At 45.2% G+C, this 21,425-nt stretch overlaps 1 protein-coding gene across 7 annotated transcripts; it reads right to left on the reverse strand.

The window, feature by feature from the left end:
- Positions 1 to 15: 15 nt before the first annotated feature.
- yeats2 (YEATS domain containing 2) lies at positions 16 to 20,845 on the reverse strand. Of its 7 annotated transcripts, none has more exons than XM_086203542.1 (30): positions 20,689 to 20,845; positions 20,164 to 20,269; positions 19,943 to 20,040; positions 19,686 to 19,778; positions 19,354 to 19,587; positions 19,105 to 19,223; positions 17,106 to 17,267; positions 14,834 to 14,945; positions 14,368 to 14,412; positions 14,132 to 14,288; positions 13,727 to 13,969; positions 12,770 to 12,937; positions 11,336 to 11,427; positions 10,495 to 10,680; positions 10,166 to 10,394; positions 9,891 to 10,049; positions 8,580 to 8,704; positions 7,911 to 8,051; positions 7,521 to 7,709; positions 5,743 to 6,115; positions 5,505 to 5,639; positions 5,061 to 5,186; positions 4,616 to 4,766; positions 4,374 to 4,450; positions 4,192 to 4,271; positions 3,441 to 3,645; positions 2,807 to 3,042; positions 2,584 to 2,658; positions 2,316 to 2,389; positions 16 to 1,260 (listed from the first exon to the last, which is right to left on the reverse strand). In XM_086203542.1, exons 2-30 carry the CDS (start codon positions 20,261 to 20,263, stop codon positions 1,152 to 1,154), a joined length of 4,293 nt encoding a protein of 1,430 aa, XP_086059668.1. In that variant the 5' UTR covers positions 20,264 to 20,269; positions 20,689 to 20,845; the 3' UTR covers positions 16 to 1,151. The 7 variants fall into 7 exon arrangements, with proteins under 7 accessions (XP_086059668.1, XP_086059667.1, XP_086059666.1 ...); XM_086203541.1 differs by having other exon boundaries at positions 20,680 to 20,845; XM_086203540.1 differs by lacking the exon at positions 20,689 to 20,845 and adding an exon at positions 20,535 to 20,625 and having other exon boundaries at positions 19,354 to 19,584.
- Between the last annotated feature and the right edge of the window lie 580 nt (positions 20,846 to 21,425).

Raw genomic sequence — 21,425 nt, forward strand, 5'->3', positions numbered from 1 at the left:
AACCAACCATTCTGGATTTTTTTTTCTGTTTATTACAAGAATATTGATTCTTTTTTTTTTTTTGGTTTGCACTGTGACATGAAAATACAACGTTTGACTATCTTCTACACTAATTTGGTTCAACAAGCATTGCAACCACTCAGCTCAAACACTCATCCGCACATTAACATAATGCAAAGCTCCACATTAAACAGAACTACTGACACATCATCAGCGGACAGTACGCGTGCGCACACACACACGCACGCACACACACACACACACACACACACACACACTGCTGTCAGGGCGTTAACTGTCCGCACGTATTGCAATCGAATTAAAAAAAAAATAAAAGTTTTATTTTGTCTATTTCATATTGGTCACATACACAGTGAACATTAAATGACAGACATGATGGTTGTTAAACTAAAAGCACTCCAAACCTGGTTGACAGAGCTGATAATATAAATACTGTGCTGGATTTCATGATGGGAAACGATTATTTCAGTACACTAGGAGCTGGATCTGTGACAGCTGGACCACATCATGATCCGACACACGAGTTTGAGGGATTGTAGCTTAAAACGAGGCTATGCTCAAGTCACCTAAGAGAGCCGCAGATAACAGGCTCACCAGGTAACACTGAAATAAATCAAACAGTGCTCATGATGGATCCCTGGTTGCCATGGCAAAAACACTTTTGAGGGTGTCTGTGTGCCAGCTTTGCCACAGGTACCCAGCGGACACAGATGTGTGTTAGTGTTTGAAAGCTGTAAGGTAAACAGACTGTGAGGCAGCAGAGTGAAGATGTGCAGGGGGACAGTTGTCTTATATCGTCGCTTCATTTCTCCGTGTCTGACAGGAAACACTTCATCATAAAAATAATCTAGTGATGAGGTAAGCAAGACAACACCTGCCTCTCAGAATCAAATAACGCAAGTCCCGTAAATGCTGCGTGTGGATACAGCAGGACATCAACGCCCCCGCGCACCCAGAGACGTGAGTGTGGGCGCTCCGACCAGCGAGGTCAGCCCTTCTTTGATCAAGTTAATACAGTACGCCTGAGGCCAGGGACTGGAGCCTGAGCTGTCTCTCAGCGTCTGGGACCACGGCCTCCGTCTCCAGCTCTGCGTATGTCAGCGAGCAGTCACAGTCAGTGTTGTTACGTCTCAGTTGTCCTTCGCCAGGTAACCCATGTGTGCGTTGGTGAGGAAGTCACAGGTGGGGACGCTACACACCGCTTGGTGGATGTTCATGGTTGTGATCTCTCTCGGTGCCCTGAAACCCCGACGTAACAGCTTTAGGATGGTGACTTTGGCTCGACACGCCAGAAAGACTCTGACTGTTAATCGCTGTTTGGCTTCGGAATACTCGTCACTCTTCATCATTACGCTCCTTTGTTGAATATTCTGACATTCACTGAACATAGCACCTCCTCGGTGTCGCTGCTGGTCAGAACGAGAAACTCCTCGGTTTGTCAACTCCAGACAGCAAATTTCAGACAGCTACAGCAATTCTCCAACAAATCAGAGGTGCTTACATCTTGGCTCAAACGACTTGGAATCAAAACATAATCTAGATGAAGCTGTAACAAAGTAGCAGGTACTATCCACAACTTCTGCTGAAAGGGAGACCGCAAGAGGTTGGCAGAGGGTGGAAAAACGGCTTAAACGGCCCCAAATATCTCAATATGTTTGGGCAGTGGAATTTACTGATGTCAAACTGAAGCATCTGGTTCCAAATGGATAGAAATGCTTGGATAATCTGGTCAGACAGCAGCCTCCCAGCCTTCAACATACATTAGTGAAGCAGAAGACATGCTTTAACAGCTAGGAGAGCCAGCAAGGTTGCACTGAGCAGAATGATCACGCTTGATTTGATGTTACATGTCTTTATGTCGGGGATTATGATGCCTCTCTTTTTATTGAAAGGATCAGGCTGGCCTGATTCAAGCGAGAGACCGAAAATGAATTTGTCTCTATTGTCCGACTCCTGTAACACGTCTAAGGCATTTCGTGATGCACATTCATAATTTTCTGCAAAAGCAACAAACTCTTGTCACAATCAAGGCCACGCAGTGTCCGTGTTGACGGTCGTGAAACATCAGTCGGACCGCTGCTGTGTATCTACAACACTCATTTTTATTGTCAATTCTGTTTTGAAAGACTTATTATGGACTTCATATTCATCCAGCGCACTTTTCTGAGTGTTTTGTTGTGGAGAAGTCTAGGGTAATGGTAACTGGTTTGGACGAGCTCTAGCTCCAGCTGCATGAAGGGAAAAATGGAGCACTAAGCAGGTTGCATGTTAGAGAGGGAATAAAAGCGTCTGACCTGTTCTGAGGGGATTTGGCGTAGGCCCCAGCCAGAGCTTCTCTCAGGATGTCGCTGGCAAACTGCTCTGTTGCCTGCAGTAGACACACGTCATTAGTCACAAATCAAACCGCTCCAGCATCCAGTGCAAGGTGAAATGTGCCATACTGAGGGTGTTTATCTCGCTCATGCTATATATATTCATCCCTTCAGTCTCGCTATGCTGAGGTGATGATGAGCAACTGGAATTGGGTAACTTTGTTTTTTTCCTCCTTGTTACACAACCGACCTTCAGAATCATGGCTTCCACTACTGGAGCAAAAACATTCTTCTCCACCTCGACCGGCTGGAAGGTTACGCCGATCTAGGAGACACAAAGGACTTGTCATGTAAAAATAATAAAGGGGTTCAGCTCAGTTTTGTGCTAAATAGCTGAGCTGCAGTTATGTGAGGCAGCCTCCCTCCAGCTGAAAAGAACCATCAAGCACACAACCACGCTGGTGATTCCTCACCTGCTGAGCTGCTTCACTGACAAACTGGGCAGACACGCAGGGACCCAGGAAGAACTTGGGTTCCGAGTCGGCTTCTTGCTCCTCCTCCTTGACCTTGAGTTTCTGGCAGGGCGGAGTCACAGTGACAATGTCCACGATCTCATCATCGGCCTCCTCCGGTTCGGTTTTGAGCAGAGCCTGCATCTGCTCCAGGCGCAGCATCAGCTCCTCACAGCTGCTCAGGGTTGAGGGGCACTCTGAGGAGAGGTGCACATGAACGTTGAACGGCAGCATTTCAGCACAACAGCCTCAGCAGCTTCAGGGTTATGGGGGGGTGAGAAATGTTATCCTTGCACAGCTATTAATCCTGATATATGAGCATAATGATTGTATTGACGGTGTGGGACTCAATGAGCTTTTGCCCTTTAAAGATGGAATTAATGAAAACTCTGTGTGATCAGCTAAAAAAAAAAACCCATATCAGAGTACATCAAACAGATGATGGAGCAGGTCTGCTCCCACGCCAACTCACCCTGCAGCCCTGACGAGAAAATATTGATCCTGTTAGTGCTGCTAGAAACATACAAGATCTCAAAAAAGCTCAAGTGGATGATCTTTGAAAATACACTAAACACACACACACAAACACACTCACCAGGCTCATTATCAATCTGTGTGAGGATGTCCTCTATGGACTCGTCCTCAGTCTTGCGCTGGGGTTCAGGGTCAGGCGGCGTGTAGCCCCTCTGCCGGCACCACTGCACCACCTCTCTGGTCTTCGGGGGGGTGAGGGCCTGCAGGCGAGGCGAGTGATCCAACACGTCCTGGACCACCCGCTTTACCGCCACCGCTCGCTGAAGCTACATAGACACACCCATGTTAATTATGTCAAACTGTAGGATAAGACTGAAGAGTTTAGAGATTCTAGATTTGATGAGCAGATGGAGAAATACTCAGATTAGCCACCTAGCAGCCTCTTGTCATCCAACTGTGTCATAAAGTGATTCGAGTCTCCTGCTTGTCCCAAAAGTAAAAGAAAATAACCTCTAGATATAAATCTTCACCTTTGAGAGCTTTTCATATTGGTTAGAGAACAGAGCGAATAAGAACAGACAGCTGTCAGCGGTTGGCCTGTGTATGAGCTATTGATGAAGGAGGAGAGGAGACGACCAGGCGGAGATACACATCTGACCAGATAGGAAGATATGACGCGAGCAGAAAGCTGGCTGACTCAGGCGTCCAGCTCTGAGCATCAACACTGCAAACAATGCAAATTGTCAGTGACGTTACAGACGCCCTCACCCTGAAACCGGGGTACGAGCTCGCGTGCAGAGACAGCAGTGGAGTTCAGTGCAAAGTTTTCTGCCTCTTGTGAGAACAGTAAAGAAGGAACATAATAGGATCACCTCTGATGCCCTGCGCTTCCCAATATTCCAGGAGTAATACTGTTCTGTTGAAGAGGCACAGAATGGATGGGAGTCTTCAGCTAAACACACAAACACACACAAATTAGTAAGCTAATAAAACCCCTACGCATCGAGAGGGTTTGTGATCACTCTGACTGGAAGGTGGCAGGAATCTCACTTACACTTGTCAGGTACGATCAGTGGGAACTTCTTCACCACAGCTGTCAGCAGCTGCATCATGGTCTCTACGTGTTCGGTGCTGAGGAGAACGCAATTAATATTCAAGTAGCTCTGTGATGACATTAATCTCCTCCTATCATTATCATCAGGTAGTTAGTTTAGTGAGTTAATAAACACTCTCTTGACAGACAATGCTGTTGTTTTCTGTGTATCATTTAGCAAAAAGCCAAGCAGTCACGCGTACTTGATGAGGTCATGCGTGGAATTATCGGCCCCTTGCTCCTGCTTGACTGTGGAGGCTGCAGTGGCAACATGGACGGACACGGGGACAGGAGCAGTCCCCGGGGGTGACGGACCAGCTGTGACAGCTGTGCCGGCACATGGCTCTGTCTTCACTGTGGCGGCAGAAGAGCAACATTATTCGTGTGAGGGACTGTCCCTGTCATGGCTACAAGGACACAATGCTACTTCTCTATAAAGTAGTTGATGCCTGAGTTACATATTTAAATGTATTTAACTGGAATATGAATAACTATTTCTACTATGTTGGTTCTCTGATTTTATCCGTCTCCAGGCCAGCCCTTTGCCAAGCAACTCTCACTATGACTGAATGAAGGGAAAGTGAATAACAGAGTGAAGGAACGAGAGGAGACAGGAGAGTGGGTGAGGCAGGGGTGAAGCCCTCTCACCTTGTGCCAGAGGCAGGACAAGGGAGGGGGAGGCTTGGCTGGAAGGACTTGGGGAGGCTCCAGCTCCAGCTGCTCCAGGGGTGGAGGGTAAGGAAGGAGAACTGGAGACTGGGCCTTTAGACATCACTAATACACAGCATAAAACAAACACACACACACACAGAGGATGGATCAATCGCCCATTCTGTAAATGGACTTCCCAGTTAAATGAAGAATGTGAGGGAAAAAGATGGACCTGCCTACAACTCCTCTAAAACCCTTTAGCTGTTGCGCATCTGCCTCACATGCATCACAGTCAGTGGTCAGAAACACCAAGAAACATAAACCAATTACAGCTGCTGTCGATCAACTCAACACCGAAACTGCTAAAATCTTCCAAATCATTTGGAAAAATGTGGTTGGCTTCCCTGATTTAGTCAAATATCTCTCTGAAAGACACCTCACCTTTCCCAACAGGCATGAGTATAGTCTGCAGCCCTCCAGACCCACTGCCCACCCCCAGCTGCTTCAGCTGATTAGCCGGGATGGTCAAGACTGTCTGCTGGGAGCTGGGGCCTCCAGAGTGGATCTTCAGCATTCCTGAGGACAAGGAACAGTTTTGGCTGAACGCTTTTCTCATATATTAATGACGATTCATCTTGTGTACATATTCAAGCCAACCGATGATAGCTGTGGAGGCTACCTGAGAGAGTTGCACCTGTTTTTCCTCCTCCTGCTGCCATCCCACTGACCAGCGATGCTGCTGTCACCAGTGATGCACTGCTGCTTTTGGGCACGCCCACAACAGCCCCCACCCCAGCACCCTTGGACATACCCAGGACAGGCATGTTGGTGATGCCTTTGGCGACCGGTACTGAGGCACCAGCTGACCCAGCAGCAGTTTTTGCCATGGTGGCAGAGTTCCCAGCACCCTTCACCAAGGCGGCTATGGCAGTCTTCGACAGGCTGCCGCCAGCTGCAGCACTGGCATTCTTGGCTGCGCTGATTACTGCTGCCTGGTTGGCTGCCACCAGGAGAGAGTGGTGCTGAGAGGCAGGCTTGCCACCATCAGCAGCCTGCAGGGGACATGAAACACAAACAGAAACATGAATGACTAAATTCACAGTTCTTGCTCAGTGTGATATCTTCAAACCTATCGTTTTACATTCCATTAATGCCACAGCTCACCACCTTTGTCCCAAAACTACTGAGACTGACAAGACTACTGGAGTCCTGACATAAGGTACAACGGAAGAAACACATCTCAACTGTTTATGGCTTTTTACGTATGTATCTGATAAAATAATATGTTATTTGTAGAGTTTTTCATAGAGAATATTAAGCAAAACCCAGACTCTACTAATGCAAGCAAAGCTGGTTTTGGAGTAAAGTGTACTTGATGACTGTAGAGATGCTACTGTGTGCTCCCACGCCCCACCATTAGTGTTCACTGCAGCTAGCAGTGGGCTGTGCAGTGGATTTCTGACAAATTGCTGATTGTTTTCAAAACAGCACTGGAGCGTAGCATCTTAGCCTGTGTACAATAAGTGTTTCTGTCACATTTTTGTTCCAGTTTGTTTTTCAAACTCAACGCCTACTGAGCGATGCTACTTGAACAAGGGTTGAATTTGTGGCCGAGATGACAAAAAAACTGCGGAGGTTTCCAGTAAAGGAAACAAGCTTTCGTTCTTCCATGTATATTATTAACAGCAGAGCTCCAGACGCTCGTGGTATGTGTGTCAGAGAGAGGAAGCACTGCAAGACAGCTGCAAATGAGCGTGTTCACCTGGTCGGACACTTATCTGTCTCCTGCAGGGTCATTTGACCCAGGACTGAATTCCAATTAAAGCTGTTCCCAGTCCAGAAAAAAAAAACAATTTAAGTGGTGTTGGTGGGGTTTTTGGCCAGTGGGAATGGGGCTCAAGTGAGTTGTGCTAATCAGGTCAGTGGTTTTATGGAATTCTCAAAGACAAAAGAGTTATTTTTTTCCTCATGCAGAGTTCTCAGACTTCAATTAATCTAGGAAGAACCATTTATCAAAAGATTGAAAACATGAGTGTGTCACACCACCTATATCACTAAGTGCCTTCACAATGTCAGTAAAGGAGTTCTGGCCGTGGACTCTGAGGTCATTACCCCAGCACAGCCGATGGATGGCTCTTCACACACCATCTAAACTCTGCTCCCTCTGAAGAACACAGTGCTGACCTTGCTACTACTGCACTCAGCAGTTATTTCACTGAATTCCTACTGCATCACAAGAGCAACTACTCCTTTTATAGAACCGTACAAATGAAAACGCTTCAAATTCTATAAACACTTGTATACTTCACAAAGAAAAGAACACTAAGAGAAATATATATTCCATCTAATTATGTGGTTAAGAGACTTATAACGTGAACTTTGCAAGGATAACTCAACATGTTTATGCTTGACAAGGCTTTAAAAAGCTTAAATAGCTGCCAGACAGAATAAACTAGCCTGTTGCTGGCCTGCTGCTGCCACAGCGCTGACAGAGCTGGGGGTGGAGCTAGCGGCCGTGATGACCCCGCCTGTCATCCTCAATGTGGTCGTCCCCGGCTTGGACAAGTGGCCTGCTGCTGCTGCTGTTACAGTCTTAACCGAGCCATCAGACAACTTCACCTGTGCACCCTGGGAGCCGCCCACCACCTGTCAATTACACCAGAAGTATACATGAATAAATTCTGGTAGGATTTGGTGCGATTATAACCAATTCTACACACAGTTCAAGCTTTCCTACACCATCCCTTATCTATTAACACCAGGAAACACTAAAGGGACCACGGGAACAACAGGAGCTTTACATATTGTCACTCGCTGTAGGGTAGCAATAATGTGCCCTATACTGACCTGAGCCAGGATGGCTGCTTTCTGTCCAGCTGTGACCCGGATGGCCTGCTGTGTACCTGGAGATGAAGCTGCATTACCTGCCAAACTGGAACTCCCCTGCTTCCCTGAGCCCTGTGATGGCTGGCCAACCAGAAACGTGCCCTTGATGACATGGACATGACAGGTTAGTGAGGAGGTGAGGATCCATCAACAGTCATAGTCTGAAATCCTGCGAGCAAACCCACGCAGTTCTGACTCGGTGAAAAAACACGACAGTCATGAGCTCGGAGAAATCTCTGAAGATGACTTCATTATACCCTGCTGGCTGAATGCACTGACGGCACTGTTCTGAAGCTGGCTACAGGATCAATGCTGCTTTAATGAGTATGTCTCATTGAAAACACGCCAGGTGCTAATTCTGTACTAGAACACAAAAAAACTGAATCATAAAAGGAAAGAAATCCAGCTATGAATACAAGAAAATCTGGTTTTACATTCATGAGTAATAGATGGATGACGTGCAACGCACCCAAACTTCGATGAATAGCATTTAAAAACTGCTAAAAACTCATAACCACTAACATTCCAAACAAACTTAGAAAAAAACCCTAAAAAAACGAAAAAAGATTTTGTGTCCGATGATGCATGTTTGCGAGGCTTGCATTATGTCATAAATGTGTGTGTACCCACCTGCGGGGTCTGTTTAAGGATGTACGATGTGTAGGAGAGGTTGGAAGGCAGACTGCCTGATGAGGAAGAGGAGGAAGTCTGAGATCCCCCAGTGCCTGCCGATGAGCCGCTCTGGGACTGCTGACCTACATTACAGACAGCTACATAAGTCTTCACCACATAGTTAAAATCTGATCGATCTGATCAATGTTATTCTTCACCAGAGATTGAAGATAATCTCTATCTCTACTTAATTTGAGGAATGTTAAACCCTAGCATATTCTCTTTAGCAGCCAATAGTCTGGGATATCACTGCAGTCTATAAACTTGCCTGATGCCACCAGGTCTGGATGTATCATATTCAGGCTGTGACACACCTACCAGATCTGACTGGGACCATTCTGATTCCTCCAGACACATCACACTACATTCCTGAAAGAAGCATCCCAGGAGCGGCTGTTCACTCTGCGCCGGTAAAAATACGCACCGCGACGTAGGCGGCCTATTTTACATGAAAGCCGTATCAAGCAGCACAGAATAGATGGAGCAGGGAGGTGGGATCTGGTCCGTTTTCAACGTAAAACACCATGTGCAGAGTCTCAATTTTACATCCATAGCTACATCAGCCTGATAAATAAAAAGGGCTGTCTTACAAGTTGGAAAACTTTGTATGCAGGCTACAGCACAACTACGTAAAATGAAGAAATAATGGATGAAGAAAAAAATGACCAAATCTAAAAACGCCACTTGTGAAGCACAGCTCGCCCAGTGGAGTTTGAGGTCATGGAAAGAAATGCAACCGGAACACGATGCAGTCGGTCACTAGAGTTTGACAGGTCACGTGCAGTGGAAGTATACTCAAGCAAGACACTAGCGACAATGACTGACTCACTGCCCGGAGGATAATGTAGCCATCAAAATCCGCCACTGCCACCAAAACCCCTTCAGGGTGTGGAGTCATTTAAACAGCAGGTTTCAAAGGGTTAATTCAGCCAAGAGTAAAAACATTTACAAAAAAACATCTTCAGCTTGAGGCACAGAAGACAATGTCAGAGTAAAAGACTTTAGGGTGGGACGCTAACCCTGGATTCTGAGTCATGTATTAGTTGTTCCTTGTACCTAACTGTTCCCCAAAATACCAATAACAAACTATTTGTATTCAAAACTTGCCTTAGAATTCACTACCGTGACAATATAGACAATTTTTCGAGAAAATACGCCCCTGTAAGTTTTGGGCTGGGCTAACTTGAAATGCAGAAATGGCACAACATGCTACAACAGGTTCTACATTCACCTGTTGCACTGACAGTGATTGGGTGTAGTATATCTGACCTGCACTGGAGGCTCTGAGAATTGCTCCCTGAGGGATGAGAAGCAGCTTGCCCTTCCCTGAGGGGTTCTTGCTGTTGGTGGTCAGGTAGAGCTTCGTGCCCGGAGGCAAATTAGCCAAATTAGCCAGGTTGTTGGCTGGCAGCTGAAGAGTAGCCATCACTAAGAACATACAGAGGCAAAACCCAAATATTAACCATACCTGAAATTGCACAGGAATCTTTGGAGCATGAACATTAATCTTCAGGTATAAGATGATTAAACGGTGCGTCTCTGACCTCCACTCTTGCCACTTGAGCTACCTGCCGCCTTGGCAGTGGCCTGCTGACCAGAGATGCCACTGGCTCCACTGACAATGGCTTTTGCAACTCCCTGAGCCAAAACCTGCTTCCCACCCATCACCTTGGAGACAGATGGGTTGCCCTTGGCGACCAGTATTTGTCCACTGCTGATGGCCACCTGTTTCACTGCGGACTGGAGTGTTGAGCTAACTGGAATGCCTAACATCTAATAATGGAGACGAGTTCCAAGTACAGACTTTAGGTAACAGTGACATTTGATAATAGGTTTACTGCATAATGCTGTCAACATACAAACAGAGACTGACCTTGCTAGTTGTGGCCCCTGTGGCCCCTCCTCCCTGTTTCTGGGCTGACATAGAGATCATGTGACCTCCCTTTACTGTGACAAACTGGTGTGCTGTTGTAGCAGCTGGTTGCTGTTGGGTGGTTACAGTGGAAACCATCTGCTGTGGCTGTGTTGAAACTTCCCCCGGCTCCTGCTTGATAATAACCTGCCAAAGACACAGGGACACATGGAGATACACTTGAAACAAAAACAGGTTTAAGGAATATTTATATTTCACAGTATAACAGCAAGATACTCTACTGCAGCAGGTTACGAGAGCAGGGTATTGAGATGTGTTAAAAGACCTTTTTTTTTCCAGGGTCATCATTTATTCATCAAGGAAATGTTTTTAGATTCCCCATCTGTCCCTCCTGCTTTGCCCTTTAGAACTGCAGCAGATGCCAGAGAGCTGCAGCTGCACAATCTCTGTCACTGTGATGAAACCAAAACTTGAAGGGATACCACATTCAGTTCACTGTGGTTGGTGATGGGACGGTAAACGTGTGGGAGGATTTTACAGTAGTGTATTGACACTTTCTGTTGAAGAGTGAAATCGAGCTGAACGATTTTGCCTGAAGAGCTGCCCCCCCTCCCATCTTCAGAGTGATGTCCTATTTAAAAAGCTTGCCAAGGAACTCACATCTGCTGAAAACGGGACCTTACCTACTATTAATATCCCACCGCTGTGTTAAAGACACAGGTACTATGGGGAACGACTACCTTCACATTGGGGCGCAGAGTAAAGAACCACAGCCAGAAGACAGTTTGAGGTTACATGAATCCAAGTTGATAGCAACAATATCGAGATGCCACACACTCACTTTCATTCCTGATGAGAGGAAGGTCCCAGTGTGAACTTTGGGGGCTGGAGAGCGAGTTCCTTGAGCAGCAGATTGTTTGGCCGAGGGACTTCCTGTGGAGCAGTTCACAGGTAAAAAGTCAGTGTGCATATATGTGCAAAGTTTTGTTCTACAGCAAAAAAAAACATATCCCCAAATACTGCACTTCTGAATTCTGAAGATTTTTATGTATCCTTAATTAGGGGCTGGCATTGACACTGAACACCACATTGAGAAGAAGTGTGGAGCTCGTTGATGTGATGTTGTTCATAACAGAACAACATTAACACATAACATTATCTTTGTACTGCACCGTGTTGAATTTATGCCTCAAAAATTCAAACAGTGGTGTTTATCTGAGAGGATATTATTTTGTAAATTAAAAAGTCTCATAAACATTGGCTTTTTTTTTCAGCATTAATCCAAAAATCTAAAGTAAGAGCTACGTAAGAGTCAGCTATTGGTTGAGAGAACCCGTGGCAATGCTAGCTTCCAGGTTGGCCTCCAAAACACGTTATCCCTGTGGCACTCTGTTGCGGTGAGAGGGGACAGTTTCTTGTCAGGGTTACTTCAGGTGGGTGTTAAAGCAAATCACCCACTGCATTCGCTTACAGAGCAGAGCTCAGTTCAAGTTTTGTTCAAGTCTTATTCACCTACGGCATCAAATTTCCACACAAGGTTGGTGAATCAGCCCTAACACCCACATCAGCCCCCTCCAGCTTGATAAAGCGTCACCTAATAGCATCTGCTTCCAGATCTGGTTGAGCTATATGTTTGTGGAGGAAGTGCGGGAGTGGCTGAGTGGGCAAGAAAGAGTGTGCAAGCTCTTCCGTAGAATAGGAACTGATGCTGCTGAACTAATAAATGCAACCAGCTTGGTGATTAGAGATGACTCTCCCGTTCCATGTCAGGATGGTGCTGACACACGGTGTGCTAAGTGGCTCTATCTGACAGTCAGGTACCTCTGCAGAAAACCGCATATCTTGTTTGTGGAAAAATACACACAGATAGATGTTGCCAGCCACTTTCCACCATCCTCCTAATGTGACCATGAAACACAGCAGCACAGTCGCCATGGTAACCTCTCATCCAGCATCTATCCTGCTGGCTCACCACACGTCATATTTTTTCAGTACAATGATGTGAAAACAACAGTGATACAGAGCAACAGACAAGGTTGCGTGGATAGAACTTATAAGGTATCAGTACTGAGAGGGTGAAAGGGGGCCAACAAGAAAGTGCAAAAGGAGAGAGACAGAGGAAGTCTATTGTTCATCATCTGTTCTGCTGTGAGAGTATATTATTCACAGCCATTTTTACAGTCTAGGTGGGTGGCTCAGACACCGCTTCTCAATTTCACTGCAGGTCTACTTCTGACTTCAAGCACCACTTTGACAGTGAGTAGAAGGTGTGTACCTGTGGAGGTGGCGGATGCGGACGCCATGCCAATCACCTGGCCTGGCTTGTCAACAATGATATAAGGATTGTTGAGCACCGAGGAAGAGCTCTGTTTGCTGTGGACAGGGGTTGAAGAAGTGGGCGTGCGAGGCAGTGGTGAGTGGCTCGGGGTGGAGATGGGAGACCCTGTGGGGGAGAAGGTACACCAGCTCGGGCTGAGTGTTAACACAGCTTCAGCTACAGAAATGCTTCACGGTTTGGCAAGATTTAGCCCCATTTGAGGCTCTGGGTCAAGTCATGAGGGCTGGGAGAAAACTGAACTTTTTACGTCGTCACGTTATATAATCTCAGTAAAAGAAAGTTTAGAAGCTTAGAAAAATACAGACTCGACCTTTAAGGATTAAAGATTAAAATGAATATGTCCTCTTTGTTCACAGGAACATGGAAATGAGCCCCATTATTTCTTCTCCTGGTAACATTCACCAGAGATGTCACTCCCATTATTGCTGATAAAGTAGTTTTTCAATAAACTGATTGGCAATTGGCTTTCTCCTTATAGTGTCGACTATCTATCAGATTTCTTCAAGGAACCAGCTGGAAAGTTTTAACTCGGACAGTAAATGTTCAACCTTCATGAACGCTGTGACACATTCACAAAAAAAAAGACCTGCAAGTCAAATAATTACACCAACTGAAGAATGAGCATCATCACCAGGGAGTGAGCAATCACGGGACAGATCTACAGCAATGTTTGTTGGGTTTGGTTTTTTTTGCGGGGGGGGGGGGGGGGGGGGGGGTTGGTTGTTTTTTTTTTTACTGTGTTGTTTGTATTGAACTTGCAAAAAATTATGAAATGTGCTTTTTTTTGTAGTCTGTTATTTTACAAAAGTGCTGTTTAATTCAGGGCAACAATGTGTCAAAGCCTTGTGAAACATCCCCAAGACACAGAAATGGCCACCGGGTGGAGACAGTTACCTGAAACTATTTTGCAGCTCATAGTAATCGGCTGGAACGATTTACCAGGAGACTCGGCAGGACTGGGTGGCTGTCCTTGGGGAACAATTTTACAGCTGGCTGTGATGGGCTGGAAGGCAGAGTTGCCATGGGAACCCAGAGTGATTCTGTCACCGGATTTGGGTCTGGTTGGGGTGCGTTCTCCGGCGGTCAGGCTGGAACTGTGAGCCCCTGAGGACCTTCCCATCTCTGCTTTGATGATCCCTGGAAGGAGGTGTCGTGACACTCAATTACAACCTGTTCTGGTTAAACTTCAAATGCTGTCAATCAGTTACAGATGCCAGAACCCTACATACCCAGGTCTAACTTTCAACACCTTCTGCTTGATAATGACATTGGAAAACATGAATATTTATCGGTGTGTACCTTTGTCTAAACTGGATTCATATGAGCTGGGAGAGCTGGAGCGTCTGCAAGTAGTGGCTGACATGGGGCTGTCTGCTCTGTGTGGCACCTTGGAGGACGAGGGCTGCGAGATGAAGCCCTCCCCCAGAGAATTCCTATGGAGCTCCACATCCACCACCTGGAACAAATATAGCTCATGGTCGGACTAAAGTTTTGAGTCAGTGAAGAAAAAGAGAGTGAGCAAACACGTAACTTACCGTTTCTGCCCCTAATGTCTGCAACCCCGTGTACGTTCGGTCCAGCTGCAGGAAATTTAAATAGACGTCAAATAAAAAGCTTATGAGCCTAATGGGGAGGTGCGTAATCAATAAAAATACATAACTGGTACTTATGAAGCCCAAGTAACTACAAATGGTTCCTTGAGATAATGATTTAATCCTCCTATTTGAATAGGGACATAGCATACAAACAGCATCTGTTCTGGCTTCATTTATATACACCCACAGCTTCTTGCTATGCGTTGATGAACTGTATTTGCCATCTTTTCTGAAGCCTTCTAGTCAACACAAATTGTGCAGGTCAAAGTCCTTGTATCCACATTCTGTATGTGCAAATTTTCTCTGAAGTCAGTCTATAAGAGGCTCATTATAGCCGGTTGAAAACAACGTCTCAGTTGAAAAAGAGGAAAACAAGCTGATGGTGTATTCTATGATGTGGTCCGACCTTCAGCTGGTGGATGATGTCAATACGTTTGTTGCGGGGGTCTTTGAAGTGGATCTGGATCCTCACAGGAAACTCACCCCATCCGCGACGGGTTAAATGAAAGGGAGGCTCGCTGAAAAGAGACACGGAGGAAACTTACATAACTTCATTAAAATACAAATCAAAATCACAATGACTTTGTAGATAAATACTAAGCTGACTGAGTTAAGTCTCTTAAAAATCAATGACTTGAAGGTCTTTTCCTCCCCTTTGAAGCTGGAGGTTTTCATCCCTTCATAGTAGACACTGATCAACTGCCTGCGTTTGCCAGACTGTGTGTAAGTGCATGCTTATCATATGTCTATTCAACTGTACTCTGAGTGGCGCATTTGTTTCGTCTTCCTTTCTTCCGTTTTCCCATCTATATGCTGGATGTGTGGAGAGTCAGCAGAGAACATTGACCTGTGCGTGGTTCCCTGCAAATGAAGACTTGAGTCAGTCAGGGGAGATTATGCGCTGCTCCGACAGCAACGTGAGTGCCTTGTCAGCTGAAACAGCCAGAAGGCCACGGCTCAGGATTTGGATTGCTGACTGATGAGGGAGATCATTTATTAAAAAGCCACAGGCAATCTTAAGTCCTTAGCCATTTCTGTAGGATAAAAACTGATTAATGAGCACAAGAGCTGCTGCAGACATAGTGATGTCAACGGTCCTGTTGCCCGTCATTTCAAGGAAGTCTCACAGCTTTACAGTTTCAGGGCCCTCACACCTTAGACACACTTCAGTCAAACACATGGTGTGTGTGTTTTAGGCGTGTCCACCATTAGTCATAGTGTTCATTTTAACTTCTACCATGACTCACTGCAGACACCACAGAATGATGTTTTGCAGTCTACAACAGAATTACCTCTGCCTAGGAGGTCATGTCATCAGCTGCGTTTGTTTGTTTGTCAGCAGGGATCACGCACAGGGCTGATTTTGACCAAACTTGGTGGAGGGGCGCGGAGGGGGCCAAGGAAGAAAAAAATTGAAGCAGATTAATGTAGCATAGCACCACCTGGTGGCACCTGAAAATGGAATGTTTTGGGGGTTTTTTTCACTGTGACGTACTCCACCTATAGTGGGTCAATCAGATCCATCGCAGACTTGCTTGGAAACACCTGAAGAACCTGGTGATGTTTTACTGTGATGACTGCGAGCTGTCGTCAGCGTTACAGCGCCCAACAACTTTGCCATTTAATCTGTTGTAACTGGACTCCACATGGTCAGATCCTTTCCCAACTTCACACATCTGATGAGACTCTCAGCCTGAAGTTGTCCATGACTTGCAGAATTTAGGCCATAGCGCCACTTAGTGGTTACAAGGAGTAAGCCTGATACAACTCATCTTGATTTATTGATAAAAATGATACTCTTCATGTGATGTACAGCAATAAATAGTAAGTGTGTCCTCTAGCGCCACCTAACGGAGGCAGGAAGGGATTCCTGCACAGTGCTCACACTCGTCTGTTCCTTGATAACAAAATCAAACATTATCAGGTTTCACCTCCCTCTCACTCGACAGAACACACGCACACTGTGACAGGTGCGTGGGTGCATCACTGCCTGCAGCTTTAATGAGGCCCCCCGTACAAAAGTCCCAAGGGCCAAAAGTTCAGCTTATAGAGGGAACGCGCTCTGTGAGGGCTTTGTATTTGCTTTTATGGTTGGCATCCACACTTGCTGGAGTCAGCGTGACTTTGAGTGACAAATATTGTTTCAACTCTTGGCTGGAACGGATAGGGTGAGAATGGAGGATCTACATTATTAAACTACATGCAAGTGAGAACTGTTTATCAAATGGTTTTCAGAGTCTGTTTCCTGCTGATGCGTTCTGAGTTTTTCCACAACAGAGCTATGTTGTCCTGAAATGAACATCAAGCAATCCTTGGGGCTTTTTGTTATACATCAAGGTGCTATTGTCCAAAAAAATGTTCCTCTACTTCCTTCAGTTCTGCAAATGATGTGTGGGAAGAGGTGGGGCAGACTACTGACCTGGCATGGCAATAAAAAGCTCCAAGTAAACATTGTGTCTATGGGCAACACAACAGCGTGACAGCAAACCTCAACAGAGCAAGTTTGTCCCTGTCTCTCAAACTTCTATTGCTGCCTGAGGGAACCACATAAAACAGCCCCCAAGTGCTGATTATGAGTGAGGAGCTGTGCCTTCTATCAGACAACACGTGCATGACTGAGGGGTGCTGACTGCGGTTTTGTTTGCCTCAAACACACAGAAAACAAAACTGGCACCAACCTGACTTCCACCAGGTCATTGGGTTTGTAGCTGGGATGCAAGAAGAACCACACTTTCTTCACAAAGTGGTCGATGCTGGGTTCCCTCCTGGAGCCTCGCACATACACCATCCACTTATGTGTAGACTGGTCATTCTCTTCCCGCTTGTCCGGAGGGATGTACCTGTGGTGGAGGAACGAGGAGGAAAAATACCCGCTGACAGTGAAACATGAATAATTGAAAGAACTTTAATGTAAACCTGGTGAAAATTGTGTGCACTAGCAACTGTTGTGTCAAGCCGTTTTTGGCGTGCAAAGAGCTTCACTCTAGCATGTGAGAAGTACTACATATTTAGACCTTTGGGATATGCATGGATGAACAGACCTTGTCAATCAAGCTCTAGAGTTTCATGTTCTTCATATTGCATTGAACCTTGTGGTCCAGAGAAACTGTCAACTCAAGCCCGAGGGAATCAGGTACATAAGCATATTTTACTCGCAGTGAACTTAACAGCACAGTGAAGCAAAAATATGAAAAATTTAACTGAGAGCTTTCAAAACACAAACAAACATACAGGTTCAGAACCAGTGAGGGAGAGGAGCGCCAGAGTCAAAGCTTCTGGGCTTTAATCAAAACAACAACCCCTCATATTCATGATTCATTTGAAGTTTTGCAACTTTTCACATACAAACAAAACCCAACTCCTTTTTCCTCACTGTCTGAGCAGCTTCAGCCAACAATTCAACCACCATTTGAAACAAGATGTGAGCGTGTGAAACAATTTGGCTTTGACACACACTCACACTTTATTTAGCTTAAAACACACATATGGGCTTCAGGTTCTGTAACATTTCCAACTATTGTTATATGTACAGACAAAACATCTGGCTGCTAAGTATGTGGTGGAATTGATTTACATATTTAATACGGCAGACAACAAAATATACAAAATACACAAGTGAGATTATTCTTTAACAACAGCAACAGTCCCATCACTTCCTACACTTCCAAACATAAACGAAACAAAAACCAACCTTGTCTAGATGTTTAGAATTCAAATTTCTGGTAGAACTTTGGTGGTGTTGGGGGTGGGAGTGTGGGGGGGGGGGGCAATATGGCAAAAATCTGCTATCCTAGAATACCTAATTTTTAAAATTTTGCAGTAATTCTTCAAGAAATAATAAACCATCACTGTGCATCCCATTTTGTGCTGTGCTTGTGACTTCCACACCAAAACAACAACAGAACATTTTGGGTTGGGTGTACACTGACAGCCCCCGACAATAAAGTCAATGTCCAATTTAATCCTCGTACCTGCCCAAAGAATTCGCAGGGTGCGAGAGGCGTTTTGTAACATTTCTATCATGCGACTGGCACAAAAAGTGGAGGGCTATGCCATTTACACAAAGACACCATCAACATGTCGATCCAGAGAGACCAAGAGATTCGCAAACTTCTGGCATAAAGTAGATGACGGCTAAATGGTGGAGCAAATTCAAGGGGATTGCACGAGACTTTGCTGTTCATGACAGACATCGGAGACAGGCACGATGCGTTGTGCCAGCAGCACGTAGCGGGCAACAGTAACACCGTTTGATCTGAACGCCACACAAACTGAGCAGATTGTGTGAGGACTGTCAGTTCAAATGCCTGGGGGACTGCGTCGTCATGCAATGAGGGACAAAAACAGAAAAATATAAATGCGTCTTACTTGATACCAGCTGCTCCAGATGATAACAATTAGAAATGACTGCAACGGCTTTTGCTACACTCACATCACACACCATGGATGATTGGTGCTACGTCTCACCGACAACATCCTGACTATTTTTGGTCAGTGAGACCTTATGTTGCGTCATGTGTGCTGAATGCAGACCAACTCAGGACAATTCCAAGACCTGACAACACGACCCAAGAGCCTCCTGACCTCTAAACTAGAACTGACTGCTCTACAGTGTACTGACTGAATCCAAGACAGAAGAGTGAGTAAAGCTTTAGCTTAGATTGGTGAATCACATACTTTGACACATTTCCCACTACGATTGTCTTCTTTGCATAGAGCCTGGATGTCTCCTCTCCCGTGGTGTGGAAGGTCACTCTCTGCTCACCTCCCGTGATTGATGGTACTCCAAATGTATCCTAGGAGCAAAAATGGAGAGATAAAAGCTCACCAAGTTTCATAATGATCGGCCTGGTAGAATTCAAGTTCACCTGGGGAACAACAGATTGATAAACAACAAATAAGGATGCTGGATTAAAAATAACCCACCTTTCCTACATTGCGGCCTGGTCTTCGTTCCTGCCTGCCGCTGTCCTCTCGCCACGCTCCCTCTCCATCTCTTTCAGCTCCATCTCCATGCTGAGAGAGGGATTCGGACTCTGAGTGGGCCAGGGAAGGAGTGTCAGAGCCCTGGTTGATAGGGGAAGAGGAACGAGATGGAGACTCCAGAAATTTCCGGATGGCTGGATGGTTCAGCACAGCAGGGTCACTCTTGGAGGCCTGCTAGGGGACACAGCATCAGGGCAAAGTTAAAATCCAAAAGCTGACCTCTAACTTTGAACACAGCTGCTCTGTGAAATGAACGAAGTGAATGACGTTACCTCCTGGTGCTTTGTCATCCCAGCATTGGCATAGTAATTAGCCACAATGCATGCTCTTAACTTGTCCATCATCCTCCTGGCTTCATTTAGTCGCTGGAAAACAATGAAAGAAGAAATCAAGAAAATACTCTTTTATCATGGTTTCAACAAAACTTAAACTGGAATCATGTTACTCCATACGTTTTTACTGAATCTTTTTTACATGACACAAGCTGAATGCAAGATAATGAAAAGAAGTCATGACACACTTCAAGTACCTGACTTATAACATCTATCTCATGCTCTTTGTTCTTCATCTCCAAGGAAAACTGCTCTGTGATGATGGTTTCGATCTTCTGCACCGTAGCATCCCGAGCTGTGACAGCAGGATTACAAAGGAGACAGCGACTGAAATCCCGAGACCAGGTTACTTATTTGTTGGATGTCACTGTACGTGCAAAGCAGGTGTAAAGTCTCTTAGCTTAGAGAATCAACTTACCACTGTATTCAGCTGCTTTGTTTCTCTTACTATTCTGGACCAGCGAAATGTCCTCATAGTCGGGATCGCTGCCTTCTATTTTCCTTTTCATTCCTGACATGGTTGCCTGTTAACAAAACATATCAAATGTGTAAATCAAGGCAAGTCAAGTAATCATTATCAATGCCCAGTGGCGGCGATCGTTAGCATCGAATTAGCCGGCTAGCAGGGCAGCTTCTGGAAACAGCTAATGCCCGTAGCTAACAAGCTAACTAGTTGTGCTAATGTTGGTTAGCCGACCACCTGGCATCGTTTCATTCAGTTTTCCCAATTTCTTAAAAAAAAACAGCCTCGTTGAAGCCAACTAAACTACAAACATAACGCTACTCAACCCTATAGTGTCTCCGTGTATAGGAAATCCGTGCCTGACGTTCGTGCAACCGGCAGAACTGTTCCATTAGCAAGCACTTGCCAAGTTAGCTACGTTAGCACACGTTTGACAACACCGATTCAATTAATATTGCAGTGTAAACTTACTGGACAGACCTGTGCTGAGGAGTAACGTTTCTCAGTAATGAGTGTGTTTTAATTCAGTAATAACTTATCCGTTGCATTTTTACATTTTCATCTTAGGCACACTCGTGTTTACAAAAATGCTAAATCTCGAGGTGGACAAGCAAGCTAAGTATGTACAATGGATAGTTAGCCCTGCAATCCAGCAGAAGAGCCACCAGGGGTCACTATTCTACAAAATAGATGGTGCCATTCAGGAACAAGAATTGTCAGATCTAATGTGAGAACCTGTTCTCCTGTCTGACACGATGACGAGATAAAGTATCAAACTTCAACTACCTGTGTCATTTGTGTATTGTTACCATATTCTCTAAGCTGAAATCCTGGAAATCAGTTTTTTTTTTTTTTTTAAAGAATGTAACAGTGGTGATATAAAATACATGTTCCAACCCTTTCAAACTAAACTCAAATCAATGTCCCAATGCAGTTGCAGTGTGGAGTTTAAGTGCATCTTAATTCAAACTGGGTTTAACACTTTTTAATGTAAGAAAGTCATATTATATCATTAGTGTCGCTTGTCTGTTGTGCAACTCTACCACAGCAGTGCTATTCTTTCATGTAGCCATCACTGGGTTGAGTGTGGGTGAGGTGTAAAAATAAAATATCTCACTGAGCATGCCAAGTGTCTGCATGTGTGAGCTGAATTGATTAATGCATTGACATGTCCATTGTTACTCAGGGTTTTTCTTGTCTGTGCAGAGACACCATGG

This window comes from Aulostomus chinensis, chromosome 5 (genome assembly GCF_037954235.1).
Source record: "Aulostomus chinensis isolate RoL2024-O1b breed Wild chromosome 5, RoL_Achi_v1.0, whole genome shotgun sequence".
In the NCBI taxonomy this organism is placed as follows: Eukaryota; Metazoa; Chordata; class Actinopteri; order Syngnathiformes; family Aulostomidae; genus Aulostomus; species Aulostomus chinensis.

What these genes read in the sequence shown, in the direction of transcription:
- yeats2 (XM_086203539.1), bottom strand. Translation starts at nt 20,600, where the DNA reads ATGGAACAGTTCTGCCGGTTGCACGAACGTCAGGCACGGATTTCCTAT. An exon ending in ACTCATGCCTGTTGGGAAAG is followed by an intron (nt 5,187 to 5,504) that starts GTGAGGTGTCTT and finishes GCTGTGTATTAG; the next exon opens with TGATGTCTAAAGGCCCAGTC. An exon ending in TCAGTGAAGCAGCTCAGCAG is followed by an intron (nt 2,659 to 2,806) that starts GTGAGGAATCAC and finishes TGTGTCTCCTAG; the next exon opens with ATCGGCGTAACCTTCCAGCC.